Source organism: Mercenaria mercenaria, chromosome 6, assembly GCF_021730395.1.
Source record: "Mercenaria mercenaria strain notata chromosome 6, MADL_Memer_1, whole genome shotgun sequence".
In the NCBI taxonomy this organism is placed as follows: domain Eukaryota; kingdom Metazoa; phylum Mollusca; class Bivalvia; order Venerida; family Veneridae; genus Mercenaria; species Mercenaria mercenaria.
In genome coordinates, this window is record NC_069366.1 from 26,780,283 (window position 1) to 26,807,415 (window position 27,133).

At 35.8% G+C, this 27,133-nt stretch overlaps 1 protein-coding gene across 1 annotated transcript; it reads right to left on the minus strand.

Moving 5' to 3' along the window:
• Nucleotides 1-16,832: 16,832 nt before the first annotated feature.
• On the minus strand, nucleotides 16,833-26,427 carry LOC123549342 (ubiquinol-cytochrome-c reductase complex assembly factor 2-like). The gene is made up of 2 exons (XM_045337357.2): nucleotides 26,277-26,427; nucleotides 16,833-19,589 (listed from the first exon to the last, which is right to left on the minus strand). The coding sequence occupies exon 2, from the start codon at nucleotides 19,548-19,550 to the stop codon at nucleotides 19,146-19,148; it is 405 nt and encodes a 134-aa protein (XP_045193292.1). The 5' UTR covers nucleotides 19,551-19,589; nucleotides 26,277-26,427; the 3' UTR covers nucleotides 16,833-19,145.
• Between the last annotated feature and the right edge of the window lie 706 nt (nucleotides 26,428-27,133).

Consider the following 27,133-nt stretch of genomic DNA (forward strand, 5'->3'; position numbering starts at 1 on the left):
GCAGGCTGGTCTGGATCCATGCCGGTCGCAAACGCACTATGTTGGTTTTCTCATGGCGTGGCTCATTTGTTCAAGACAGATAGCAACTGATATTACATTATCAAAACAGAAAAACCAGCGGGTTTGTATAATATTTTAATGTGTACGAACTGCTAAATTTTAGGGAATTACCTTCATATTTTATCAACTAAAAAGATTGTTAGAGTACCGGTAGATTAAATGTTCCTAAAAGGCACATGATCGCTTTAAAAATTCTTTCTACTGACTAAAAAAAAGACTTTTCAATGACAATGCAGACCAAACCAGAGGGCTATCTAACTTAGTCTGAGAATGTTTAGCAACTACCTACCTAATGGCAATGCTCGGCTCAACTAGCTCTTTCAGAGAGGAAGTTGTTCAAAACATACTGGTAGATGTTGCTGAATAATGAATTATCAAAGTTAAACATCTTTCTATACTGCATAAACATGCATATACTGCATAAACCCCCCCCCCCCCAGTAATGACTGTTAGATTAACTTGAAGACAGTGCAAAATTTACATATATACAAGGGAAGTAACTGAGGTAAAAATGATTATCAATTGTCAATACATGGTTAGAGGACTTTGAGTTCCAACTTACATTTTAAACAAGCACAAATGCATAGAAACATTTAAGTGAAGGAACCCAAGAAATATTGACTATCTACTGCTGACCAGGTTACAAAATTCCTGACCAAGTTACAAAACTATCTGGTAAATGTTTTAGAACTACAAATGTATAATTATAATTGAACTATATTTACCTAAAAAGTGTGCATTCAGTATTAGCATTTTCCAGCCAGATAAAACTGCAGTCCAGATGTATCTGAAATAAGAAGCTGCATCTTGTCCATATCATCATAAATTCAATTAACAATTTAATTCATTATGACAAATTGACCAGTATCTATGACATTTCTTGATTAAAGAGAGGGTGATTCATCATATTCCGTTACAAAATGACAAAACTGAGTATCACTGTTATGCAGATTGTTCATGATTAGCAATATATGGGATGGATAAAAGGTTATATATATATATATATACACAGATAACTCGCCAATAGCGGGTCACTATCAACACTTTTAGCATGTGGCGAAGAATGTTTAGACTTTCATGATATCTAAACTTACTAACACTTAAAACTATTGCTCACATTCATTTAAATGTTTGATTTATTTGAATCTATCTTTTATGTCTGAAGTTATGATGAAATATTTAAACCTGTCCGATTCACCAATAGGGGGTCACTTTTGCCAATAGGGGGTCACCTAGTTTATCATATTTTCTATCCATTTAAAGTGGCCTTTTTTTCTGACAAAACATGACTGTGGTATTGGAAATATACATTTCAAGGCAGAATATAATGAGAATCAGTATGTTTACATTTCAAACGGGAGATACTAGGTAAAAGGAATAAAGCGCTAGTTTTCACAGTTGTATTTCTAAGCATAATTAGCACCAGCTATATCTAAAACTAAAATCAAAATATTGATGCACAGAACCTTATTTATTTATCTAAATTTGCCAGTTCAAACCATTATTACATCAAATCAACCATTGATTTGTATTTTTAAGCAGAATAAATTTAATAATCTTTTGATTATCCCTGATATAGGTGATTCTTTATTAAATAAAAATAATCTTTTGATTATCCCTGATATAGGTGATTCTTTATTAAATAAAAATAATCTTTTGATTATCCCTGATATAGGTGATTCTTTATTGGCTAAATGGCTGCTTTGCTTGATGGCACTTTTTTTCGTCAAAGTCAATCTAAAATTCATAATCATATTATTCCTATGAAAGTGTGTGTCTCACTCTTCAAAATGGTACCAAATTTGTGTGGTTTTATCTAAGAAACTGTGAGGTATGCTCAAAAATATCCTACTTCGAAGAATTCAAGAGTGCTAAAATCCAAGTCAGGAAACATGGTTGCAAGAGTTATCTACTAATGAAACTCAAACTCATTAGATCAGATCCATCTTCTTTTGTGTAATAATTGCTAAGTGATAGGTTTACATTACTGGATACTTAAACATTGTATACTCTAATATGTATAAGAGAGATTCACATTTTATTTTCAAGTGACCCGCTATTGGCAGTGATTCTCTATTGGCGAGTTGACTGTAACACAATAATGTACAGCGGGTATATCTGTAACTTAATGTATTTTTAAGAAACTTTGAACAACCAGAAAGTCATGATGGCTGCCAACATTAAATCGCCCCTACTTGATGTACGCACTAAAGGTCAGGGTTAAGTTTAACACACATAGGGTTAATAGTGTACATTCAATGCCTGCATACACACTATGTGGGAGAATTAATGCCGACCTCATGATGGCCCTGAATGTCTTATCTGACCATCACAGCTCAAAAAGGTAAAGAGTTTGCAAATAATTATCAAGAAACATTTCTGCCGAAAAAATTGGAAATCTCAAACAAGAAGAGTTTTAATGTTTTTCACAGTAAACATATTTGAAAAATGACTTTGGTCCTTTACAGTTTTTGATGAATAAAAGAAATGAACATACTTGGTTAAGGGTCTGTGAAATTACTTCAAATTTGGTCCAGGTGTTGGAGATGTTTTTTCTGAGATTTATTTTCTTTATTTTCAGCTCTGGTTGCCTTATTTTTACATTCACAACTTTTAACACTCTGGTCAAGGGTCATCTGAAAGTATTTTTTGGAAATTGTTTTTAATTTTTAATTCAAGTAAGAAGTACCTGGCAAGATGAATTTCTTTGAAAGATTCAACTTTATACATTACACCTGTAGGAAAACTCACCCAGTTCACTGGTGGCAACTTTAAGAAAAATTAAAATAATATGAACAATGCTGGTAGAGGGTTACCAAAGGGTCATTTTTGTGAAATTCAAAATCTGGATACATTTAGGGAAAAATAACTATACCACATCGATCTTGTTTTTTATGAATCTATATAACTAATTTCAATTGTCTTGGTAGCGAGTTAGGAAAGTCCAGTTATGTGAAATAAAGTTGTTTTTTTTCGTGAATCAAAACAATTTGAACATCTTGGACAGTGATGGAATGTCACCCAAGCAACATTTCAGTAAACTTTACAAATCAGACCAGCAGTTTATTTTGTTTTGGGTTTAACACAGTTTTTCAACAGTCTTTCAGTTATGTACTGGTGAGCAATTCTGTACCAGTACAAACTTGTTCTCTACAATCGAACTCATCTGAAATCTTATGCTTAATATACACATTCTGTATAAATACGATTTGGATTATTGAAGGAATGAAGATGTTATAGCATAAACAAGGTATATAGGGATTATTGCAAAATCAAGGGCCCATATAACTCGTGTCCATATAACTCGTGTCCTACTTCAAAATTGAACTCATCAAAGATCTTATGGCAATACATATACTATGTAAATATGTTTCAGATTGTTTTTGACTGGTGAAGAAATGGAGGTGATAGAGTGTAAACAACGTAAAATATAGTAATTTTTGTAAATCAAGGGCACATAACTCTGATCCTACCAGCCCGATTTTGCACATAATTGAACTCATCCAAGATCTTGAGGTCATGCACATACTGTGTAAATATGATTAGGATTGGTGAAAAAATGAAGATGCTATAGTGTAAGCAAGGTGAAATACAGCAGATTTTGTCAATTAAGGGCAAATAACTTTTGTCCTACCAGCCCAATTTCGCTAATACCCTAACTCATCCAAGATCTTGAAGTCATACACATTCTATATAAACATGATTAGGATTGGTGGAGAAATGAAGATGTACAAATTGTAAATAATGTGAAATACAGTATAGCAAATTTTGTCAATCAAGGGCACGTAACTCTAGACATACTGATCTGATCTAGTCCATAATCGAACTCATCCAAAGTCTTGTGACCAAACAAATTGTGACCAAGTTTGATTAAGATTTCTTCAAAATTGTGGATGATAAGAGTGTAAACAAACTAATTGTGGACAAACATACAGACAGACATTCATCGATCCCAATAGCTCACCATGAGCCTTTGCCTCAGGTAAGCTAAAAAGTAAGTCAGAACATTTTAATGAATATTTACCTTTATTCTTGCCATTCTTGTATCAGTCAAATTGACAAAATACTGCTTTGGCCTTAACATGCTGGACACGCTTGATTCTGCCTTCATGTGACCAGTGTAGATCATGACCAGCCTGCACATCCATCAAACACCTTTATTCCTTAACTGATATTAATTATATTTGCAAGGGAGATGAATGCCTATAAATTGCAGTCAATTTTGATACTGGGCTAGTATTGATCAGTAGGTCTAGCGTTATGTGCCCTTTTTAATTGCAAAGGCCATGTTCACATTCTTGCAGCCTTTCTTTCAACAACAATTCTAGCCATCTTTACAAAGAATGTAAGATCCTTTTAATTGCATTATGGGTAAAATTGGAACTGAAGGCCGAGAGTTATGTCTGCTATTTTTTGCTATTTTAACACCTTAATTTCCTATATTTGCACATAAGGTGTATATAAATAAAATCTGTCAAGTAAGTTGATTGCAGGTCTAGAGCACTTCATTTCTTTGTCAATCCAAAGATGTTCATCACTTTTTACAACATTCTATTTAAGTGAAGATTTTATGCATTATTAAAGATTGCGATAGAGCCTGAATTATTCTGATTTTTCATTTTAGACAAATCGCAATGTAAAAAAACCAGTATTTTCAGTTTGGCAATTTCTGAGCAATTAATGATTTCCACATTATATCAATAAAGTCTAAGCTGAGCTCAGACAAAATCAGACCATTTGGCATTGAGTAATGATCCCTTTAAAATATATAATAAATGTGTATACTTAATTTCTTCCCCAATCCTAACCTGTTTTATGATTTCTTTTTACTCTTGTTTCATATACCCTGTTCTTGAAGTCAGTGTATTAGTTTTGGAACTAGACGGAGTTGGAAAAGTTATGCATGAAGAAGACTACACAGCTATGTGCCAGTTTGTTCAAGGACATTTTAATTTACCAGTGAATGAACAAACAACAAAAGTTAAAACAGTAGAATCCAACAAGAAAGTTCTATACAAATAAAACAAATAATTCCATGGAACATAAAAATATAAACCAAATTGTTTTTTAAAGGAAAAAATACTTAAAATATTTCAGTGCAATAGGTTGTTTTAGAGTGGTTAAATATTCAACATGGTAAAGTTGTATTCCTGAACAGTATTACAGAAATTCTTTTTAAACCAAAGGAATACAGGAAAGAAACAGCTGAATTTTATAACAAAGCTCCCCTCAGACATGTTACTAGCAGGAGTATGCAGAGTATCTTCCAAACTGACCTTACAGACATCAAAAGATGCATATATAAATACATTTGAGCCGTGCCATGAGAAAACCAACATAGTGGGTATGCGACCAGCATGGATCCAGACCAGCCTGCGCATCTGCGCAGTCTGGTCAGGCTCCATGCTGTTCGCTTTTAAAGCCTATTGGAATTGGAGAAACTATTAGCGAACAGCATGGATCCTGACCAGACTGCGCGGATGTGCAGGCTGGTCTGGATCCATGCTGGTCGCATACCCACTATGTTGGTTTTCCCATGGCACGGCTCATTTTTAGTGCCTTGCACATATTCAGTCAGTATGTGTAGTGACGAGCTATGGAAACTTAATGCTCTTCTAAAGTAATTTAAATTATGCAACAAGTAGTGTTATGTATTGTAAAGTACTTGGAATTTTACATTAAACTTCAAAACCACAAAGGGGAAGGATTCAAAAAATCTTAAGAACAAGCACGTTAAACGTCAGAAGACCTTTTCCCCCACAATCATAAAAGGAAACAAAGGTAATCTGTCATTTATAAAAATAATGATAATTTGAGAAGAGGAAGCATATGGGTGATTGTGTGGTAAACATTGTATTTAGAATGGTAAACATGCTCTTTAAATGAAAAACCTAAAAACTACAATGGAACACATCATTTTAAGTTTACTTCGTCTGGGATTATGTTCAATCAGATAAAAGAAAAAAAGTTTTTGACATCTGAATGGTTAAATGCAAGTAATGTTAGATTACTTAAAAGTACTAGAAGATTTTCCTGAAATATTGAAAGTAGTTACACATCTTGTCACACTCATTTATGCTGTCAGTATGAGCAAGTACAGGAAGTTAATGAAATGAAGAGAATATTGGACTTCATAAAAATCTTAATCAACCTGGACACTGAACCTCAATGCCAGGGCAAGTACAATAGCCCTTCTCCATCTTCTATCATAACTGACAATGAAGAAATAAGAGGATCATGATGACCCTGAATCGCTCACCTGAGTAATATGAGCCACATGTTTCAAACGGAAAACTGACGTTAAAATATTAGAAAGTAGGTCAGTAGGTCACATTCATGGTCACTGAAAGACAGTTTTAAGATTGGTGTGCAAAACTGTCCATGTCATCCAAATTTCAAGGCTGTATCTTAAAAAACAAGAAAGTAGGTCAGTAGGTCAAGGTCAAAGTCAAGTGATCCTTAATCACTTGGGTCATCTGATAATTATAATTAAACAGTCTAGGAAATATGACCTGATAATTTTTGAAGTATTTTTTTCTATATAACTCAAAATCATAACAAGTGACCCCGAGAGAGGGGCCTCTTTTCACCCCAGGGGCATAATTTGAACAAACTTGTTAGAGATCCACCAGGCAATGTTACATACCAAATATCAAATGCCTAGGCCTTGAACTTTCTGACAAGAAGATCTTTAATTTTTTTCCAATATAAGTCTATGTTAAACTTGGTACCCCAGGGCAGGGCCTCTTTTCACCCTAGGGACATAATTTGAACAATTTTGGTAGAGAAACACTAGGAAAGGCAACATACTTAATATCAAAAGCCTAGGCCTTGCAGTTTCAGGCAAGAAGATTTCTAAAGTTTTTTTCCTACATAAAGCTATGTAAAATACGAGACCCCCGGGGCAGGGCCCCTTTTCGTCCCAGGGGCATAATTTGAACAATTTTGGTAGAGGACCACAAGGCAATGCTACAAACAAAATATCAAAGGCCTAGGTCATTTGGTTTTAGACAAGAAGATTTTTAAAGTTTTTTACTATATAAGTCTATGTAAAACTTGTGACCCCCAAGGCTGGGTTTCTTCTCACCCCAGGGGCATAATTTGAACAATCTTGATAGAGGACCATAAGATGATGTCCCATACCAAATATTTTGGACAAGAAGATTTTTTAAGTTTTTCCTTTTGGTTGCCATGGCAACCAAAGTTCTGCATGGAATTGAATTCTTTGAACAATTTTGAAAGGAGAACCCAAGGATCATTCCTGTGAAGTTTGGTGTAATTCTGCCATGTGGTTTTCAAGAAGATTTTTTTAGAAAATGTTGGCGGACGCACGACTGACGACACACGACGCATGACGGACATTGAGCGGTCACAAAAGCTCACCATGAGCCTTTGGCTCAGGTGAGCTAAAAAGGGTTGAATAAGTGATACATATATTTAATTTCATTGATTACACATAATTTGACAAGTGCATTTGCTTTTTGAGTTCTGATTAAAGTAAATCTATGAAATATTGTCAATATATACTTCCCATTTGATGTAATTAAATCTTTGTCAGTTATCTTAGGTGGCAATTTTGGCAATGCAGAAAGTCTGTTTTTCAAATAGAAAAAGGACCAACATTTTTATTTCCTCATTTTTTTTAAACATATTTTCATGTCCGATAATGATGATACATACATTAATGTAAAGCTCTAAAAATTCATATTTTGAGTTATTTATAATTTTCATTTCCGCTCCAGTTCAGCCAATAAAACAAACAGCACACCTGCTTATCCTGATCTAGACAAATGAAAACAAGAGGGCCATGATGGCCCTGTATCGCTCACCTGAGTACCATTGCTCAAAATGATATGATCAAGTTTTGACATAGAGCACATAGGCATACACATTTTAACAAGATTTGAACAAATTTTGTAGAGGTCCACTAGGCAATGCTACATGTCAAATATCTAAGATCTAGGCCTTCTGGTTTATTTTTAGAAAATTTTGAAGATTTTTCTATCTACAATCAAGTAACCCCATGGGGCGGGGTCAATTTGACCCCGGGGGTCATGATTTGAATAAATTTTGTAGAAGTCTACTAGGCAATGCTACATGTCAAATATCTAAGATCTAGGCCTTCTGGTTTATTTTTAGAAAATTTTTGAAGATTTTCCTATGTAAAATCAAGTGACCCCTGGGGCGGGGTCAATCTTGATCCCGGGGGTCATGATTTGAATAAATTTTGTAGATGTCCACTACGCAATGCTACATGTCAAATATCTAAGCTCTAGTCCTTCTGGTTTATTTTTAGAAAATTTTTGAAGATTTTCGTATGTAAAATCAAGTGACCCCTGGGGCAGGGTCAATTTTGACCCCTGGGGTCATGATCTAAACAAATTTTGTAGAGGTCCAATAGGCAATGCTTCATGTCAAATATCTAAGCTCTAGGCCTTATGGTTTATTTTTAGAAAATTTTTGAAGATTTTCCTATGTAAAATCAAGTGACCCCTGGGGAGGGGTCAATTTTGACCCTGGGGGTCATGATTTGAACAAATGTTGTAGAGGTCCACCAGGCAATAGTACATGTGAAATATCTAAGCTCTAGGCTTTCTGGTTTATTTTTAGAAAATTTTTGAACATTTTCCTACGTAAAATAAAGTGACCCCTGGGGCGGGGTCAATTTTGACCCCGGGGTCATGATTTGAACAATTTTAGTAGATGTCCACTAGGCAATGTTACATGTCAAATATCTAAGCTCTAGGGCTGCTGGTTTTTGAGAAGAGGATTTTTAAATATTTTCCTATGTAAAATCAAGTGACCCCTGGGGCGGGGTCAATTTTGACCCCGGGGGTCATGATTTGAACAAATTTTGTAGCTGTCTACTAGGCAATGCTACATGTGACATATCTAAGCTCTAGGTCTTCTGGTTTATTTTTAGAAAATTTTTGAAGATTTTCCTATGTAAAATCAAGTGACCCCTGAGGCGGGGTCAATTTTGACCCCGGGGCTCATGATTTGAACAAATTTTGTAGATGTCCACTAGGCAATGCTACATGTAATATATATCTAAGCTCTAGGTCTTCTGGTTTATTTTTAGAAAATTTTTGAAGATTTTCCTATGTAAAATCAAGTGACCCCTGGGGCGGGGTCAATTTTGACCCTGGGGTCATGATTTGAACAAAATTGGTAGAGGTCCACTAGGCAATGCTTCACACCAAATATCTAAGCTCTAGGGCTTCTGGTTTTTGAGGAGAAGAGTTTTAAAGTTTTTCCTTTCTGTTGCCATGGCAACCAGAGTTCAGGCCCCGTGTTCACAAAACGTTTTCAGTCTCAGCTGAGTTTGATAATGAAACTTAAATCCTCATTTATATCAAAAGAGTATGTTTAAAACTTAATTTTATGCTCAACATTATTTTCAAGTGGCTCTTCAATATTGATGGTCTGTCTCAGATTGAATTTAACCTTGAAGTTTTAGTAAAACTGATATTAAAATATCAAACTCAAACTCAGCTGAGATCGAAAAATGTTTTGTGAACACGGGGCCTGCATGGAATTCAATTCTTTGAACAATTTTGAAAGGGGGCCACCCAAGGATCATTCCTGTGAAGTTTGGTGTAATTCTGCCCAGTGGTTTTCAAGAAGAAGATTTTTTTAGAAATTGTTGATGCACAACGCACGACGGACATCAAGCGGTCACAATAGCTCACCTTGTCACTTTGTGACAGGTGAGCTAAAAAGACTTCTGGGCACAGGACAACGTTTGAATTGACTGGAAAAAGATCGTCCATGGCTTAAACGTGGAGTACAGTTGAGCAATAATGGAATTCCATATGAAGCCATGTTCTGTACCTTGTGTACCCAGTAGAGAGTATGACAGGGCAATGGGTCGGGACAGGATGCACACAAACACGACTCCATACTATCAACAATCACGTTGACACAGCTAGACACCAGGGCACTCTGTCTGATGGTCCCAAGTTGATGCAAGCAGTCAAACTTGACTTACATTCAAAAGAAACCATCAAATCGACACACAGAAGGTTTTATACATGCTAATCCAGCAAAACCTGCCTCGCACCACACTTTTCAAACCCCTAGCTGATCTCTGTGTCAAGTTAGGTGCAACAAATCTACATTATCTAAACAATTTAAGCTCGTAGAACACGAAATGCCCCCCTTGATGCATTCAGTAACTGCATAAGGAACAGGAATTATAATAATATTTGGTCACTGTGAACCGGACGTTTGATGTACCGACATCAAATCAATAATTATGGTTCATATTGAGTGACCTTCGTATGAATAATATATAAGACCAAAGCATTCTCTAGTTATTTGGCAAAAAAGTTCTACTGTTCTGGGTCACTGTGACCTTGACCTTTGACCTACTGATCTCAAAATCTGTATGGGTCATCTGCTGGTCATGATCAATCTCCCTACCTAGTTTTGTGATCCTATGCCTAAGCATTTTTAAGTCATCATCCGGAAACCATTTAACTATTCCAGATTCAATGTTGACCATGACGCTACTGATCTCAAAACCAATAGGGGTAATCTGCTGGACATGATCAACCTCCCTATCAACTTTCATGATCCCAGGCCCAAACATTCTCGAGATATCATCCGGAAACAGTTTAACTGTTCCGGGACACTGTGACCTTGACCTTTGACCTCAATATCAATAGGGGTCATCTACTGGTCATGACCAACCTCACTATCAACTTTCATGATCCTAGGTACAAGCGTTCTTGAGATATCATCCGGAAACAGTTCAACTGTTCCAGGATACTATGACCTTAACTTTGACATTAATAACCTCAATATCAATATAGGTTATCTGCTTTTCATGACCAACCTCCCTATAAAGTTTCATGATCCTAGGTCCAAGCCTTCTTGAGTTATCATCCGGAAACTATTTAACTGTTCGGGGTCACTGTAACATTGACCTTTAACTACTGACCTCAAAAAATCAATAGGGGTCATCTGCTGGTCATGACCAACCTCTCTATCAACTTTCTTGGCACTAGGCCCACGCATTCTTGAGTTACCATCCAGAAATGGATTGGTCTATGGACCGGCCGACATACTGACTGACTGACATATCTACCGGCCTACTGGCGGACCTACACTGCTACAAACATCAATAAGGTCTTGAATTGTCAAGCTGAAATGTTTGAGGAGAATGTTGTGAAAAAATTAAAGGGCAGAGAAGAGAATGGAACAATGGCTGATGAGTATATGGATGTTACTTAGTGTGAGAAAACATCTTGCCATTGTATGGAAGTACATCAGTAGTGGAGTCAACTTGCATTCCTCCAAGACATTCAGCTTTTTACAGCAATGCACAAACTAGGATGTTTTTGTAGAAAAGCACATGTCTCCCCCAATGCATAGTCGTTCAGGCAACAAGTCAATAGGGGACAGGAGCGAAAGTCAAAGGGAAACTGATGGTTGGCTGCAATAGGGATCATCTACTTGACATGTCCAATCATCCCACAAAGTTTCAACATTCTAGGCCCAGTGGTTCTCAAGTTATTAATTGGATACGATTTTGCATGTTCAGGCCCCTGTGACCTTGACTTTTGATCAAGTGATCCATCATCCTATGAAGTTTGAAGGTTCGGGGTCAGAAGGTTCTCAAGTTATTGGTCAGAAACCATTTTCAATGCTCTGGTCCCTGTGACCTCGACTTTTGATCAAGTGACCCAAAAAGCAATAAGGGTCATCTACTCTACAGTAAATGTGGTCATCTACACTTAAGTCCTACCACCCTATGAAGTTTGAAGGGCTCTAGGTCAAATGGTTCTCAAGTTACTTACTGGAAATAGATTTCCATGTTCTGTCCCACTGTCCGCTGTGACATTGACCTTTAATAGAGTGACCCTAAAATCAATAGGGGTCATCTACTCTGCATGTCCAATCATCCTAAGTTTCAACATTATGGGTCAAATGATTCTCAAGTTATTGATCGGAAATAGTTTTCCATGTTCAGGCCCCAGTGACCTTGACCTTTAACAGAGTTACCCCAAAATCAATAGTGGGCATCTACTCCAAAAGCCCTGCTGCTGTATGAAGTTTGAAGGTTCTAGGTCAAATGGTTCTCAAGTTACTGACCGGAAATGGATATCCATGTTCTGTCCGCTGTGACCTTGACCTTTAATAGAGTGACCCCAAAATCAATAGGGGTCAACTATTCTGCATGTCCAATCATCTTATGAAGTTTCAAAATTCTAGGTCAAGTGGGTCTATATTGATCGAAAATGGTTTTGGCCTCTGTGACCTTGACCTTTGATTGAGTGACACAAAAAACAATAGGGGTCATCTACTCTAAAAGCCCTGCCACCCTATGAAGTTTGAAGGTTCTAGGTTTACTGACTGGAAATGAAGTGTGACGGACAGATGGAAGGATGGACAGGGCAAAAACAATATGTCTCCCCCAGTGGGGTGGGAGACCTAACTTCATTGTTATCTACAACTCCCTCCTTGAGTACCTCAACCCCTTCAGAATTGAGTATAGAGAATATGACTTCACTCACCAGTGATTTGCTGTCAGTGATGACAGGCAAGAAAAACAGAGTTGCCGCTCTGCTGAAAGAGACAACACAAAGGTCATCCCTGAGACTGCATGAATCACCGTCTGCAGTTAGCTGGAGAGTCAAAGAGATAGACAATATTGACAAATTACTGACAAGCTTGTGAAAGTATTACCACTACAGCAGAGTGAAATCATGGAGTTTTAATGCATTACTGGACTTAATGCATTTAATGGGCACTTAAAGACTCTGACAGCAATCTAACACTGAAAAAAGCCATCCTTGCCCCCTGGCTCAGCTACGAGAATGTACTTCAAAGTATCGGGAAAACGTACGATCCAATTTGTAAAGATCTAGAAGACACTGTCACCTCTGGATGAGACACAAAGTCAGGCCAGAAATCAGGTACCTCTGCAGCTGGATTACTGAAAATGATGAAACAGTATGTGAAATTACCGGGTCTATATTATATTCTTCTCTTGTGTGACGTGTGCTACCCTTGCTCGACTGACCCTACTAATTAAACAAGACAATGTTGACTTGTCATGTGTCTATCCTCAAGTACAATCCACAATCTACGACATTGAGAAAATGAAAAGATGCCCAGGACCCTACCTGTCCAAGGAAAACAGCATGGCAACTTCACTTGGCACAGAAAACAGAAATGAAAAGAATGTTAATGTGAGATTGAACAGCATAGAAAATGTATAAACTCAAACTTATGCATTTGTTAAATATTTGTTCAATTACTTTGCAGTTAATTTAAAGTTGTTGAATAAAACTTGTTGCTTATTAATTTTCATTCAAGATGATCAGTTGTTATCTGTCTTTGACAAATGTAAGCCAACACTTTAAGATGGTAACAGAAAGAGAATGTTTGAAAGAATGAATCATCAGTGGCATTTAAAAACCTTTTATCTTTGAACAAAAATAAGGAAAGCTCATTCTAATATCCTTGTCTCTGTTAAAACATGCTTATATGCTAGAATGATGTCACATTAACGTGCGGTGACGTCAATGTTTTTGTTGCGACTAAGAAAGAGCGCTTCTATATTTTATCTACTGTTTTAAATTAAGGGCAAATTAGAATCGAAATAATTTATACAAAACCATGTTTTAACACTATTTATACACTCGGGCGGTAATACGTCGAACAAATAATTTCACTCGGGCTGCGCCCTCATGAAATTTTTACGCCCGACTTATAACTGCCCATTGTGCATAAATAGTGTTAAAACACTCTTTTGCTATAAATTATTTCTTAAATTTCAGGATTGGCATTATTTGGTGAGAAATACTAAATATCTTCCTATGAGATATGAATGACTTTCGGAGTAAATGATTCTGGTAAGCACACTTTGACAAACGCCCTTTCAATGCCAAAGTGTGTGCTAAATGTGACCCTTTTTTCTGGGAACGCACTCTGACCTTTAAAGGGCCTGGAGGAAACACTTGACGACTGTCAAGCTAACAAAAGTTGTCACTGGACAGCAACACTAAAACTATTCAACAGCCTTGTTACAAAAGAAGGTTAAATGAAATGGATATTTGAGTCTAAGGGACATCATTTTGTAAACATTAAACAAACAAGCTTTTGAAACCTGCACACTTAATGTCAGTTCACCACAGTGAATAAGGGTATGAAGTTTCAATATATTCCCACACGTGGTAACCTAGATACATTGTATCAGCAAACACAAAAGCTTGACCAAATCGGGACACTGATGGCAATGGGAGAATGAAATAGCTCCACCTATTCTTCGAACAGTCAAGCTGAAAATGTGTTTAGAAGAGACTCCTCTCAGTTCATTTCAAAAGAAGTCCATTCCGTTCCTACCAAATTATTGTATGTTACTTCATACTAGTAAATAAAATGTCTAATATCCTGTTAGAATCATGTCTTTCATTACAAACTGATCAAAACATGGATTTCCTCTTGTGTACTCTGCTGGAAGATCTTCCCCAAATGTATCATCTTTTATAGAATGTTCTAGTATACATGTATGTCAAAAAAGGTTTTATTTCTGTACACATACTAAGTTGGTTTTTGAATCAATATAATGGTTTGCTTAAGACTAGGTATTCCTGATTTCAGAATCCGCATACATGCAGGCTATTCGAATATATAACATACTCTAGTAGAGCTGTTCAGAATCTGTGTGCCAGCCAAGCCTGCCAAAATGTGCCTGTGTTTGCGAATTACCAGCGCACTCTGAAAAATGTGTACAGATTTTTTCATAATTCAGCAGTTAGATACAATGAATTACCGTTATTACGGGAGATTGAAAATCTGTTGACTGATGAAAACAAGGACACCAATCATGTAACACTAAAGGAACCTGCCAGCTTCCAATGGCTATCCTTACAGAACGATGTTAAAACTGTGTTTGACGTGTACCCAGCCTTTGTGATGGCCCTTAACAATGAGGTTGCAACTGGGAGCAGTGAAGCCAAGGAAGTATTAAAAAGTGTGAAAAGTGTTCAGTTTCTATTGAATACAGCCTTCCTGGTGGACATACTTGCTGTTGTTAACAAACTGTGTAAGGTGTTTCAACGAGATGAACTGGACATTTTTATTTATTTTTTTTTTTTTGTTGGATTTAACGTCGCACCGACACATGATAGGTCATATGGCGACTTTCCAGCTTTAATGGTGGAGGAAGACCCCAGGTGGCCCTCCGTGCACTATTTCATCACGAGCGGGCACCTGGGTAGAAGCACCGACCTTCCGTAAGCCAGCTGGATGGCTTCCTCACATGAAGAATTCAAAGCTCCGAGTGAGGCTCAAACCCACAACGATGAGGGGCAAGTGATTTGAAGTCAGCGACCTTAACCACTCGGCCACGGAGGCCCCCTGTATGATCTGGACATAGAACAAAGAACAAATTAACAATATGTTGTGTTCTACTCGGGAAACTCGCCAAACCTTCAAAGCTGTAAGTGGATCGACACTGGAAGAAACTTACAAGGACATTTCAAATGGTAACTACAAAGACTTGGTCAAAGTCGCAGACACACTGCAACTAAGGATGGGTTTCCAGTCATCATCAGTGAAGTATCTCAACAATCTACTGGATAATCTTGACAACCGCTTTGAGGAGTCAATGAAAGTTCTTACCAGCCTATGGTACTGAAGACCTAGCAAAAATTATTGAGTGGCTTGGGCCACTTGACAACTACCCAGGCCTGATCGACCCAACCAACATGAAGAATGACTATCTACAATTCAAACTTGTGTTAAAAAACTGCAGGGAAAATCACTGAAAAATGTGTGTGAGATTCTAATACAGAGGTACAGTGAGTCTTTTCCTGACTTTACTGTCGTAGCAAAGTATGTGTTGACTGCACCACTGAGCAGTGTTGCATGTGAAAGGGGATTTTCATTCCAAAACAGACTAAAAACTAAGCTCAGAGCTAGGCTTGAAAGTACTAATGTGTCTAAATTGATTCGGTTTATGGAAGATGGTCCAGCAGTCGCCATGTTTGATACCCAGCCAGTGCTAGCAAAGTTTGACCAAATGAAAAAAAGAAGAATGTAAACCATGTTTGGTTGTGAAAGTGCTATCAAAGTGCAGTACATGAATAATAGCGTCAAAATGCTTTATGTATGTGAAATTGTGGGTAGATATGCTATGCTCAACATGATGTCATAGTTATTAAAAACAAGGAGCTGCGTTCAATAAACGCTTGATGCCCCCGGTGGCATCCTTGTTGATACAAAGCAACCAAAGTCCAAAACGAGGTCAAGGTCAAGGTCAAACTGAGGTTAGTTTATGTCTGAAGATGAGGAATGGTCACAGGTTACATCTGCATTAGTATCAAGTCATTCTAGTTAGGGGTATTGATGCTAGACGAAACGGTCCCATTTGGTTAACATTGTACGGACTGACAAACGGACAGGACAATCACTATATGCTTCCCGCATCAGTAGATGCTGGGGGCATAAAAATATCAAGTTCTGTTAATACCCTGTTTTAATCTTTGCTAGTAAATTTGTGTTTGTGCAATTATATTTATTTAATATATGTGATACATTCTTGTAATAGTTCATTAATTTACTATATAATTAATAGTGTCAAAATGCTTTATGTATGTTAAATTGTGGGTAGATATACTATGCCCATATGCTCAACATGATAATTTTGTTGTTATTGGTATTCAAGAAATATCAAGTTCTGTTAACACTTGGCTTTAATTCATGCTGATAAAGTTGTGTTGTAAAACTATATTTATCAAATATATGTGATACAAATGTACATTCTTGCAATAGTTTATTACTATATAATAAGAATTATTATTATGAAATAATAATTAATAAAACAACTTTTTGTTAATACTCCTGTACCACCATATGCTTATTACTATAAAAGAAACTTAAGTCTATAATACTGCCATGTTGGGACAGGGACTCCTATATTTTGGAAAAGGACTCATCAAAATTTGGACCCAAGGGTCCTGGGACTCTTGGGTTTTCAGGTCTAGTGGAACCCCTGCAGATCATTTATTATATACTTACTTACGGTAGTTCAGCAAGTTCAGATCATTTTTTTTTTCAATGATATACAATTTGATCAAGAAAATTTGGCAACTTTAAGAATTTGGACCTTGTCCAAGTTGTCATTATGGAAGTTTAAGGTATTGGACCCGTAATAGAGTACCTCCTTTTTGTGAATTTACCTCTGAATCAGGAGGGGTTAAGGTTAGATATCTTTAAAAATACCGAGTTACATGCGGTAAAAGTTCCCTATTTTGCCTTCATTCTTTAGATTACATATTGTGGAAGAAATGCAGGTAGGTTTTACTTCTGCCCCAAGATTATTTTTGAATGAAGTGAGCAAAATTCAAAACAGACCCACAAGATTTGACCTTAATTTTTCAATGTTGGAGTTAGAATTCTGTCTCATTAAATCTGTTTACCTGAGGCACCCTAGAAAAAAAAGATATTTATAGTTTTATTTTGTTTGTTTGTTTATTTGTTTTGGGTTTAACGCCGTTTTTCAACAGTATTTCAGTTATGTAACGGCGGGCAGTTAACCTAACCAGTATTCCTGGATTCTGTACCAGTACAAACCTGCTCTCCGCAAGTAACTGCCAACTTACCCACATGAATCAGCGGTGGAGGACTAATGATTTCAGACACAATGTCGTTTATCAAATAGTCACGGAGAACATACGCCCCGCCCGAGGATCAAACTCGCGACCCCGAGATCCGTAGACCAACGCTCTTACCTACTGAGCTAAGCGGGCGGGCTAGTTTTATTTTGTGTTTTATAATTGTTTAACAATAGTTTGATGTTTCTTTTATCAAAATTAATACTGTAATGAATTCTCTGCAAACGTTTTAGATAGTGGCCATCACATTGAAATTTGTCTCTACTTGAGCTTGAGGAAATACAATAAATTATACAAAATTTACAAAAAACGGTACGGTAAAAGTTGTTTAAAATTTGCAACACAGTGCAACATGCAAACATGGTCAACTTTAAGAATATACCACGCAAATGCCATTTTTTAAACATTACTATTAGGGGTACAATACCTTAAGGGAACATCACAATTTTGATAGAAATTTATCTTCCATCTAGATTGTAATGAAACATCTCACAGTCATAAATATAGGTCTGTGTTATTGTGAAATAAAAATATATAGGTCCATGTGCTTGCTTGTGAGATATATTTGTCAATAGGTTTTTTTTTCCTTTATAATAGGGGCCGTTTATAGGCCCCTTCCCCTCAGAAAATTTCTTTAAAATCATGCAGTTTTCCCCAAAAATTGACTTTACATCAGGTTTTTTATTCCCCTTTGCCCAAATACCGAGTTGCTTTTTTCCCCAAATCAGAGGCCTGGGCCCCTTCCCCTCCTGGTAAAAAAAACCCCTGGTCAATGATTACAGAGATCCTAAAATTTCGAGCTGAATGTTAAATAGACATAATTTTAAAGTATTCAACATGTAAATGTTTTGATTTAATAGGATAATAATGCTGGCATTTGAATAAATAAATTCACAGATTGCCATTTCCATATGCCGAGTTCAGATTTTGCTCTTATTTGGATAAATGAACATGCAGAACTACCTTAATAAAGCCTGCATTTATGGGATTACACAACAAGGAAAGAGTAAAACAAAGTAGGGCATAATTCCCAACTCCTACAAAAAACACCCTTAAAACTTTTTTTATTTCAAACTTCAGAATAAAAAAAATCTATAGATTTAAAAAAAAATAAACAATGATTACCAATTTCTAAACAGAATGAAGTAAATATTTGGATATTTACAATATAGAAATAAAATCTAAATGGGGATGTCTTCCCTTTTAGCACGGAGTTAACGGGTGGATTTTGTCCATATTCCAGTTAAACCTCTTAACCAAACACACATTCAAAATACACTTTTATGTCTCCTTCATTTCTCATGTGCATTTTTTCCCAAGAAATTGCTGGAATGCTGGAAACCCTTTTCGACATGAATGTCCACTCTAGATGACTATCATTTAAATAAACATGTAAAATAAAGGTTTGAAATAACTTAACACATCAGTATTAACCAAATATCTAATTTTTCAATGCTAAGACACTACTTTTTTCTCTTCAGTGTCTTCAGTTTTAGAGCCAAACCATTTAGTGTATGTTCTCTGTAATACACCCTGTTCTTCTTCCTGTCTCAAATACTGAACACCTTCTTCTGAAGTAAAATACTGACATTCCTCTGGCTCCATCAACAGTGCCCCAACTTTCAGCTCTGGTGTGAATGAATACTGTTTTCTGTATTTATCAACACTTATGTTATCTAGACTTGACAACATTTTATCACATTTCTTAGGATCTGAAATCTCTGTCTGTTCTCCATTTTTGAAACTCGCGCCAATCCTCTGCCTCAGTAAGATGCCTATATCACGATGTTCTCCCTTGCTCGGATCTGTCGGCCATCTTTCTAGAATGCGCAATGCTTGTCTGTACCTTGCTGCTGACATTTTGTTCTATGTAAATTCTTGTAAAAGTTCCAACTGGATCTGGAAATATCAAAGAATATGTGTTTGAAATTGTATTGAAGCACTTGATGACTAGCTATTATACAAATTGTGATTTAAAAAAAGCTACACATCGTCACCTCAGTGCAAAAAGTGGATAACTGCATTGACTTAAAAAAGGACTTATTCACTTTTTGCACTAAGGTGACGACATTTTCATCAACCTTCAGCCTGCTAAATTTCTAAAATGGACTGTCTATCATTCAAATTTGGGCAGTACCATTTATTATTCAAAGGGGAGTTCAATGAAAATTACTGACAGAATACGAACAGAGCAGACCATGACCAGCCTGCACGAACTTATATTGCATTCAGAAATCAGGAATTATCATTAACACAAATAACTGAAATAGACCTAATAGAACATAAACTTCCTAAAATGGATCCATAATTCCAGATCTATTTACAACCAATTGTAATAACACCACTTCTTTAATTTTTTTATGGGGCACTTGCGACTTTTCAAGGGAGCTCTGCCTTTTTGGTAGTACCTAATTTCATATTACAGTGCTTTAGGGTATAGCGGATTTTAGGGTATGGAGGATAAGTTGATAAATTTTATATCTCGACTTGAATTATTGTATAAATTTCCATGGCATGCAGACAGACATTCTGACATACATTTTAAATGTTTGCTGGTTGTGTTGGTTTTTTTTCATATGTCATCAAATGAAAATTGAAGCTATCCTCTACTGATTAAATCAGTGTGTATGTAAAAAATATCAGTGAATGAAAAGTATTTGATAGAAATCTAAAAGCTGAATGTTTTTGAAAAGAGAATACATTATTATTCTGATTTATAGAATAAAAATCTTGGGAAGTTTGTTTAGATGTGGATTTTAAACTAATAATGGAAAAAAATGACCAAAGCTATCCTGTACACCCTAAAAACACTGGCATGGAGAGAAAAAGCACATGAATTTCTGTTCTAATATGCTTGTCTCTGTTAAAACACTCTTAGGCTAGAATGACGTCACGTTAACGTGCAGTGACGTCAAAGTTTTTGTTACGACCAAGAAAGAGCGCTTCTATATTTTATCGAGTGTTTGAGACTCAGAGTAAGGGCATATTAGAATCAAAATAACTTATAGCACAAGCATGTTTTAACACTATTTAAACACTCAGGTGGTAATACGTTGTTAAATAATTTCACTCTGGCTGTGCCCTTGTGAAATTATTACGCCCGATATATATAACCACCCATCGTGCATAAATAGTGTTAATTTAAAAGAACTCTTTTGCTATTTTATAAATTATTCCTTAATTAAAAGCTAAATGTTTTGAAAAATATAGCCGTTTTCTGTCTGATATACAGAAAAAAACAAGCTAAATTTTATTTCTTTGAATTGGAATGCAGGAAAAATTAGATAGCTAACCCCTATATCCTAAAGCACTGTATTTTGATTTATACAATAGATGTTTATGTGACGCCTTGTCAAATGCTTTGGCAAAATCCCTTATAGCAGAGTTACAGTTAAACGTGAGAAAAAAGAAAACAGATACAGATCTTTAGTGTATACTATAGAGTTGAAAATTTGTGGTATTTTATATTGGAATCAGTGCTGTTCGGTTTTATGCGCATAATAATTATTGGGGTCAAGAGACGCTTGCTGTTTACGGATTTTAAAAGTGTCCCGCTTACTGCTATGAACATTGAATAACAATATGGGTGTTTGTGCAAACTGACAATAAGAAATTAGCGCCAAATAAATTTTTCTACAAAGAAAAGCTGTAATACATAAATTTCAGCAATGTGAAACAATTTTCATCCCGCTGCAGTAGGTTTTGTATATATACATCTAATTTAGCATTATGACGTCATAAAATTGGTTTGGTGCAAAGGTAACATACCCGTCTTACTATCAAGGTCGGGAGTTTGATCCCTACCAGCGCCAGACTTTTTTTCATTTTTATTTAGATTTCACTAGTTCTATTTTTTTTATTGCATTTATCATGAATGTTTCAAATATTGTAAACAAATAATCATTTATGTGAAATTTAACCAAATGTTTTGTTTTGATGTCAGGTTCCAATGTAGCCTTGAACCCCATTGTATACTGCCTGTACAGCAGATATAACTTTTAAAAAGTTTTGGGGTCCAAATTAACAGGCATTGAATTTTGGAAATGCACACACTGCTCTTCTCCCCTTTCACATATATTTCATCCACACTCTTAAAAATCACTGACCAGAGTTTTACACTTGGAAAAAAACTGTTTGCTATACAAATGCGAATTAACATCAAAATTGAGCTAAAAGATTAACTTAACCCTTTGCCTGCTGGCGGCAGTAATTCTGCCTTTGCGACCAGTGCAGACCAAGATCAGCCTGCACATCCGTGCAGTCTCAGGCCCTTCCCCAGCCGCATAAGGCGCCGCGCTACCGCGGCGCTTAAAACACGAAATACAGCTTCCCGCAGCGCTTAAATATCCCGCGCGGTGCCTCAATTATTAGCGCGGCGTCTTAAATCAGTAAGCGATTTCATCTCCGTGAGATACCTCATGTGTAGTGTATATGTAATTTCCCTGTTGACATGCCTCGACGATTTTTTTGATCAGCAAATTACATCACGGCGAGTGCACACAGGTAATGAGAATCAATGAAGTCTTAAAACTAATTGATAAATAGTATGGATCTTGTGAAATGTCAAAAAGGGGTGCGTAAGCGGCCAGCTGATTACCAAGCACGTGAAAAGTGCCCTAGATTTCTTTGCGCAAAATTTAAATTAGACCGTGTTAGTATAATAACAAGTATATATCAATGCAGTTTGATTCTACGTAATTTAAACTAGAAAATGCACAAATTTTAATGAATATCGAAAGTAAAAGTACGTTTAGAATGTCCGTTCACGAGTCTTATTACTCCCGATGTCGTATGCAATTTTCCATATTTCCTTCAAAAAAAGCTGACAGTCGGTGTATTTTTTTAAGGATGAAACATCAAAATTCGAGGAACTATCTCTGGTTTACCCATGTAGGTTCATGTAACTGAGTAAAAACTAACTTTCAGACAACATTCCGAAAGTGTACCGGTATCCGGAATAGTATATTTTGGATATGCGTTTTAGTAAACTTTAACCTAACTGTAATAGTACTTTTCTGTTAATGAAATATTGATGAAAGACCTGATCAATACAACATGATTGTGATAAATTATAGTTTACAGTGTGACCTGTAAACAGGCCTTTAACTATGTTGTTTACAAACATGATCTTGGTTCAAGATTAAGCTAATATATTAAGGCCCTCCACTATTTCATATTCAATATGAAATAGTGGAGGGCCTTAATATATTATAAATTCATATGAATAAGTTGACATTCTTGGTGACATTTTTTAAGAGAAAGGCTTGAATGGTTAAGCCTAAACTATAAAGTAAGTAAAAAGGCTTTGTAAACTTTGTTACTGATTTTGGGAAGATTTACCGCTTAAATTTATTCTGTGACATTTCCTTTAAGTGTGCAATAAAGATAAATGGAATACATATTAACTATAGACATCTAGAAATGCAACTACTGCTATGATAACTTTCAGGTCGAAAAGAGCACACTGCCCCTTTCAGACAGCACTCTGTCCCATTTTGGCAGCACCCTGCCCTTTTTGAGCTCTAGAAATAACACTATATGATATATTGATGGTTATATCATTATGTGAAAATGTAGAAGTAATGAAATACATGTTGTTGTGTTTTTTTGCATATGGTATACTTAAAAAAGCACCATTTGGGTTCGATTTTTTAAAAAAAATCAAACACGGGAGGGGGTACCCCTCCCGCACCCACCCCTTATCCCGCCACACAAACTTTACCCCAGCGCCTTAAAAAATTTCTGGGGAAGGGCCTGAGTCTGATCATGGTCTGCACTGTTTTCTATTCAGTCAGTAAATTTTCAGTAAACACCCTTTCGAATAATAAATGCTATTGCCCAAATTGAATGATGGACCAGTCCATTATAGAAATTTAGCAGGCTAAGGGTTAAAAAGCACTAGATTTTTAAGAGTTCAGTAAATTAATCAGAGGTTTTCTAGAATTTTGGCAAACAGTGTTTTTCTCTGAGTAAAATTCTAATCAGCAATTTTTAAAAATGGTTTGTCTTTTGAATCTAAAACAAACATTGTACATGTAAATGGATGTTTGTCATTCTCCCATACCAGATGTCTACTATGGCAGAATTTTTTGCAGAAATTTGATCCCATTCTTCCTTCCAAAAAGAACGTAACTTGACAATAATGACATTAAAAAGAATTACATTAGTCACTGTCTATGATTCCAGGATTACGTAAATTCTGATTTCTATAAACATTTGAATTGGAACATCAAACATTTACATTAGGTCTTCATTTCCAAACAGTCACCCGAAAAGAGACACAATTTTTTAAATTAGACTATAGGCCTAACGCGATCCTATTAGGTTAAAAACATTCACAGGCCAAGCTTTTAATTTGAAGCATTTATCATTAGTGACTGGTTTAGAACTATGATAATAATTTATGTAAAATTGTTGACACAGCATGTTTCAATATGAATAAGAGAAATTATTCAAATACGTTTTTCTCTTCATCTTGGTGCAGATGTATATCTATACTGTACATTCTTTTGTTTAGAATATTTGTCAAGTGTTCACATGTTAAGGTTTCGATGGAGGCATTGAGAAACAAAAATCAAACAACACCAAATCATAGAAAGAAAGAGTTGTTTGACATGAAAATTGAACAGCATGTAAAACATGAATATTACTTTACGAAACAAGTGTCAGTATACTGATATAAACATTGAATTCCGGAAAAGGGCTGCCTTAAGGGGCTCCACTTCCGGACAGTTAAACGCCTTTAAAAACTCACCATTTTCAAAGAACAGTTACACATGTTCGTTTTGATGCATTTGCAATAGCGTGCGAGTGGTGAAATTTCGCATAACAAGGTGGAACACAGTTTTCAGCAATTGTTTATCTTTATTTCTTTACAAATTGTGTTGTTTGATTTTTGTTTCTCAAGGCCTCCATCGAAACCTTAAGATTTAATTTTAATGCAGTCTAAGACATAACAAGCTGATACATCATGTATTGCATTCAGAAATTGTTGATTATCATTAATACAGTTAACTTTAATAATAGAACATAAACTTTTTAAAATGGATCCACAATTCCAAAGAAGTATAAAATAAGAGACGCCGAAAAAAACTCATTGCAATATGAATTATGGGGGCTGCAAACAAACGTAATCCTGCTCTTAACCCTTTACCACACAGAACTGAAGCCAAAGTAACCTCTTTAACATAACACTGATAAGTGATAATCAATAATCGGTATATGGCTGATAAAGGTGACGGTCTTATCTGAACAGAGGTGGCGGCATTATTTTGTGATTACACACACTTATGTTAAAAATGTCATTATTTTAATATATTTTTAAAGTTTGACATTATTTTTGTCAATATAAAGTTTATAGCAATTTAAATTCTCTTTCCGATGAAACTTTACTGTAGTTTCTCTTTGAGTTTCGAAGATATAAAGTGTTAGGAAGTGTCTATCGGCACGACCGTCGTGCCGATTATTTTTCTTATTCGCACGATGGACGTGCCGATTAGTATTCTTATCCGCACGACGGGTGTTTCGGTAGCGTTTCTATTTTTGGCGTAAGGTATATCTTAGTTAAAAATACTAGCTGTTATAGCATCATGATTAATTCATCAATTGCAAATAAGTCAAAAGAATGCAAAAAACACATATTCTTGCATAATTAATAACAGTTAGTTAGCATACCTTTATGCCGTTATTTTACTTTTCATATTATGTTTTTAATTAAATAAATCGTGTGCAAGTGATTCAACATAATGATGGCAGGTGCATGCAAAAATTGTACTTTATGGAGATCTGATCAGTCTTTAAAAAATTGTTCCCGGTAGCATGCTAAAAAAAATAGGGTAGGTCATCCGATTTTTTAAAATGATTTTTTAAGAGACATCAGCAAGTTGATTTCTAACATCACTGACCATGTTTAAAGCATAAAAAGTGCAGTTTTGCAACTTTTTGTAAAAGAGTTGTTCAAAAAAAATCTCCAAGGAATAATTTTAATTTATCGGAAAACTTCAGAAAAAATTTCACATATGTATCCAGTATTTTCAGTTGTATCAGTAACGAAAATAATCGACATAACTTTCAGTCACGACCATCGTGCGAATAACGAAAATAATCGGCACGACGGTCGTGCGGATAAGGAAAATTATCGGCACAACCGTCGTGCGAATAGCCTCTGCCAAAGTGTTAAAGTACGGGAATATATATTTTTAGGCATAAAATTCTGTTTGGGATTACTTTCACATTGAAATTCATATACAATTTCATTCTGATGTTTGAAAGTTTGATTTATAGTTAATCGACTTATCTTCCGAATCGGAATCAGTAAGTATTTATAAACGTCCTATTATTTGGACTGCAATATCACCACTTCCTTTGTTTTTTATGTGGCACTGGTGATTTTTTAAGGGAGCTCTGCCTTTATGGTAGCACCTAATTTTAATTTATAATATCCATCTGGACGTTGAAGTTATGAGACTTACTAATGTTTTGGATGAAAGAAATGAGCTGAGTTTCACAAGACGCAAAATAAACAGTTCATAGCGAAAACGTATGACAACAGCTAACTTTGCGTTTAAAACAACCAAAAATACTTACTTTAAACTCACCAGCGACCAAACAAAATAATCTGTCAACTAAATGATTTCGAACAACCTCTGTAAGTGTTATCTAACGCGTTAAATATCATGTTAAATAACATTCGAACGCAAAATTACCTAACATGCGAAGGTCAAGGTCATATTTTAGCCGGTGCAGGAAGAAAATATCACATGCATTTCACTTCCAAGGCCAGAGAAAACTAAAATTATTCTATTCAGTTCCGATTCTACTGCACTGCACTGCACAGCACAACCGTTCCGTGTACTTCTATAGAGACGCAAGGGCGTAGAAGATGGGACTGACGCCGAAAAAACTCATTGCAATATGCCTTATGGGGGCTGCAAACAAACGTAACCCTGCTCATAAAATCATTTTAAACCCAAATACTTCGAGTCTTATGAGAAAAAAATCAAATCTTAATAGATTTCCCATAAAATCTTCTATGAATGAAACTGACTTTGAATTCGAAGCTATAAAAGAAAATCCAATTCCAGATACATCACCATGGACCCTTAAATTACTTCGTCTACAGTTCTTTTTGATTTGAAAACTTTTTTTAAAAAGTCTGGAACAAACCCTTAGATATTCAAATCCAAATATAATGAAATCAAGTCAACTTTCAAGGATTATTTCCTAATTTACACAGACGGTTCGAAAGATGATTTGAAAATTGACTGTGCTGCTGTCTTCTTCTTGTTCTTATAATACAGTATATTATCCCTCTGGAATATTGTCGTACAATGTAGGTGGGTTAAGCGCGAGGCGCAACAGCAAGTGATGATAAAAGCGGTAAAACATATGCACATGTGCCTGTCCTACTACTGGTCTGTCATTCAATCTCTGAAGTCCTCTAG

Excerpts from the sequence above, each read along its gene's own strand:
- LOC123549342 (XM_045337357.2), bottom strand. The coding sequence starts at position 19,550 with ATGTCAGCAGCAAGGTACAGACAAGCATTGCGCATTCTAGAAAGATGG.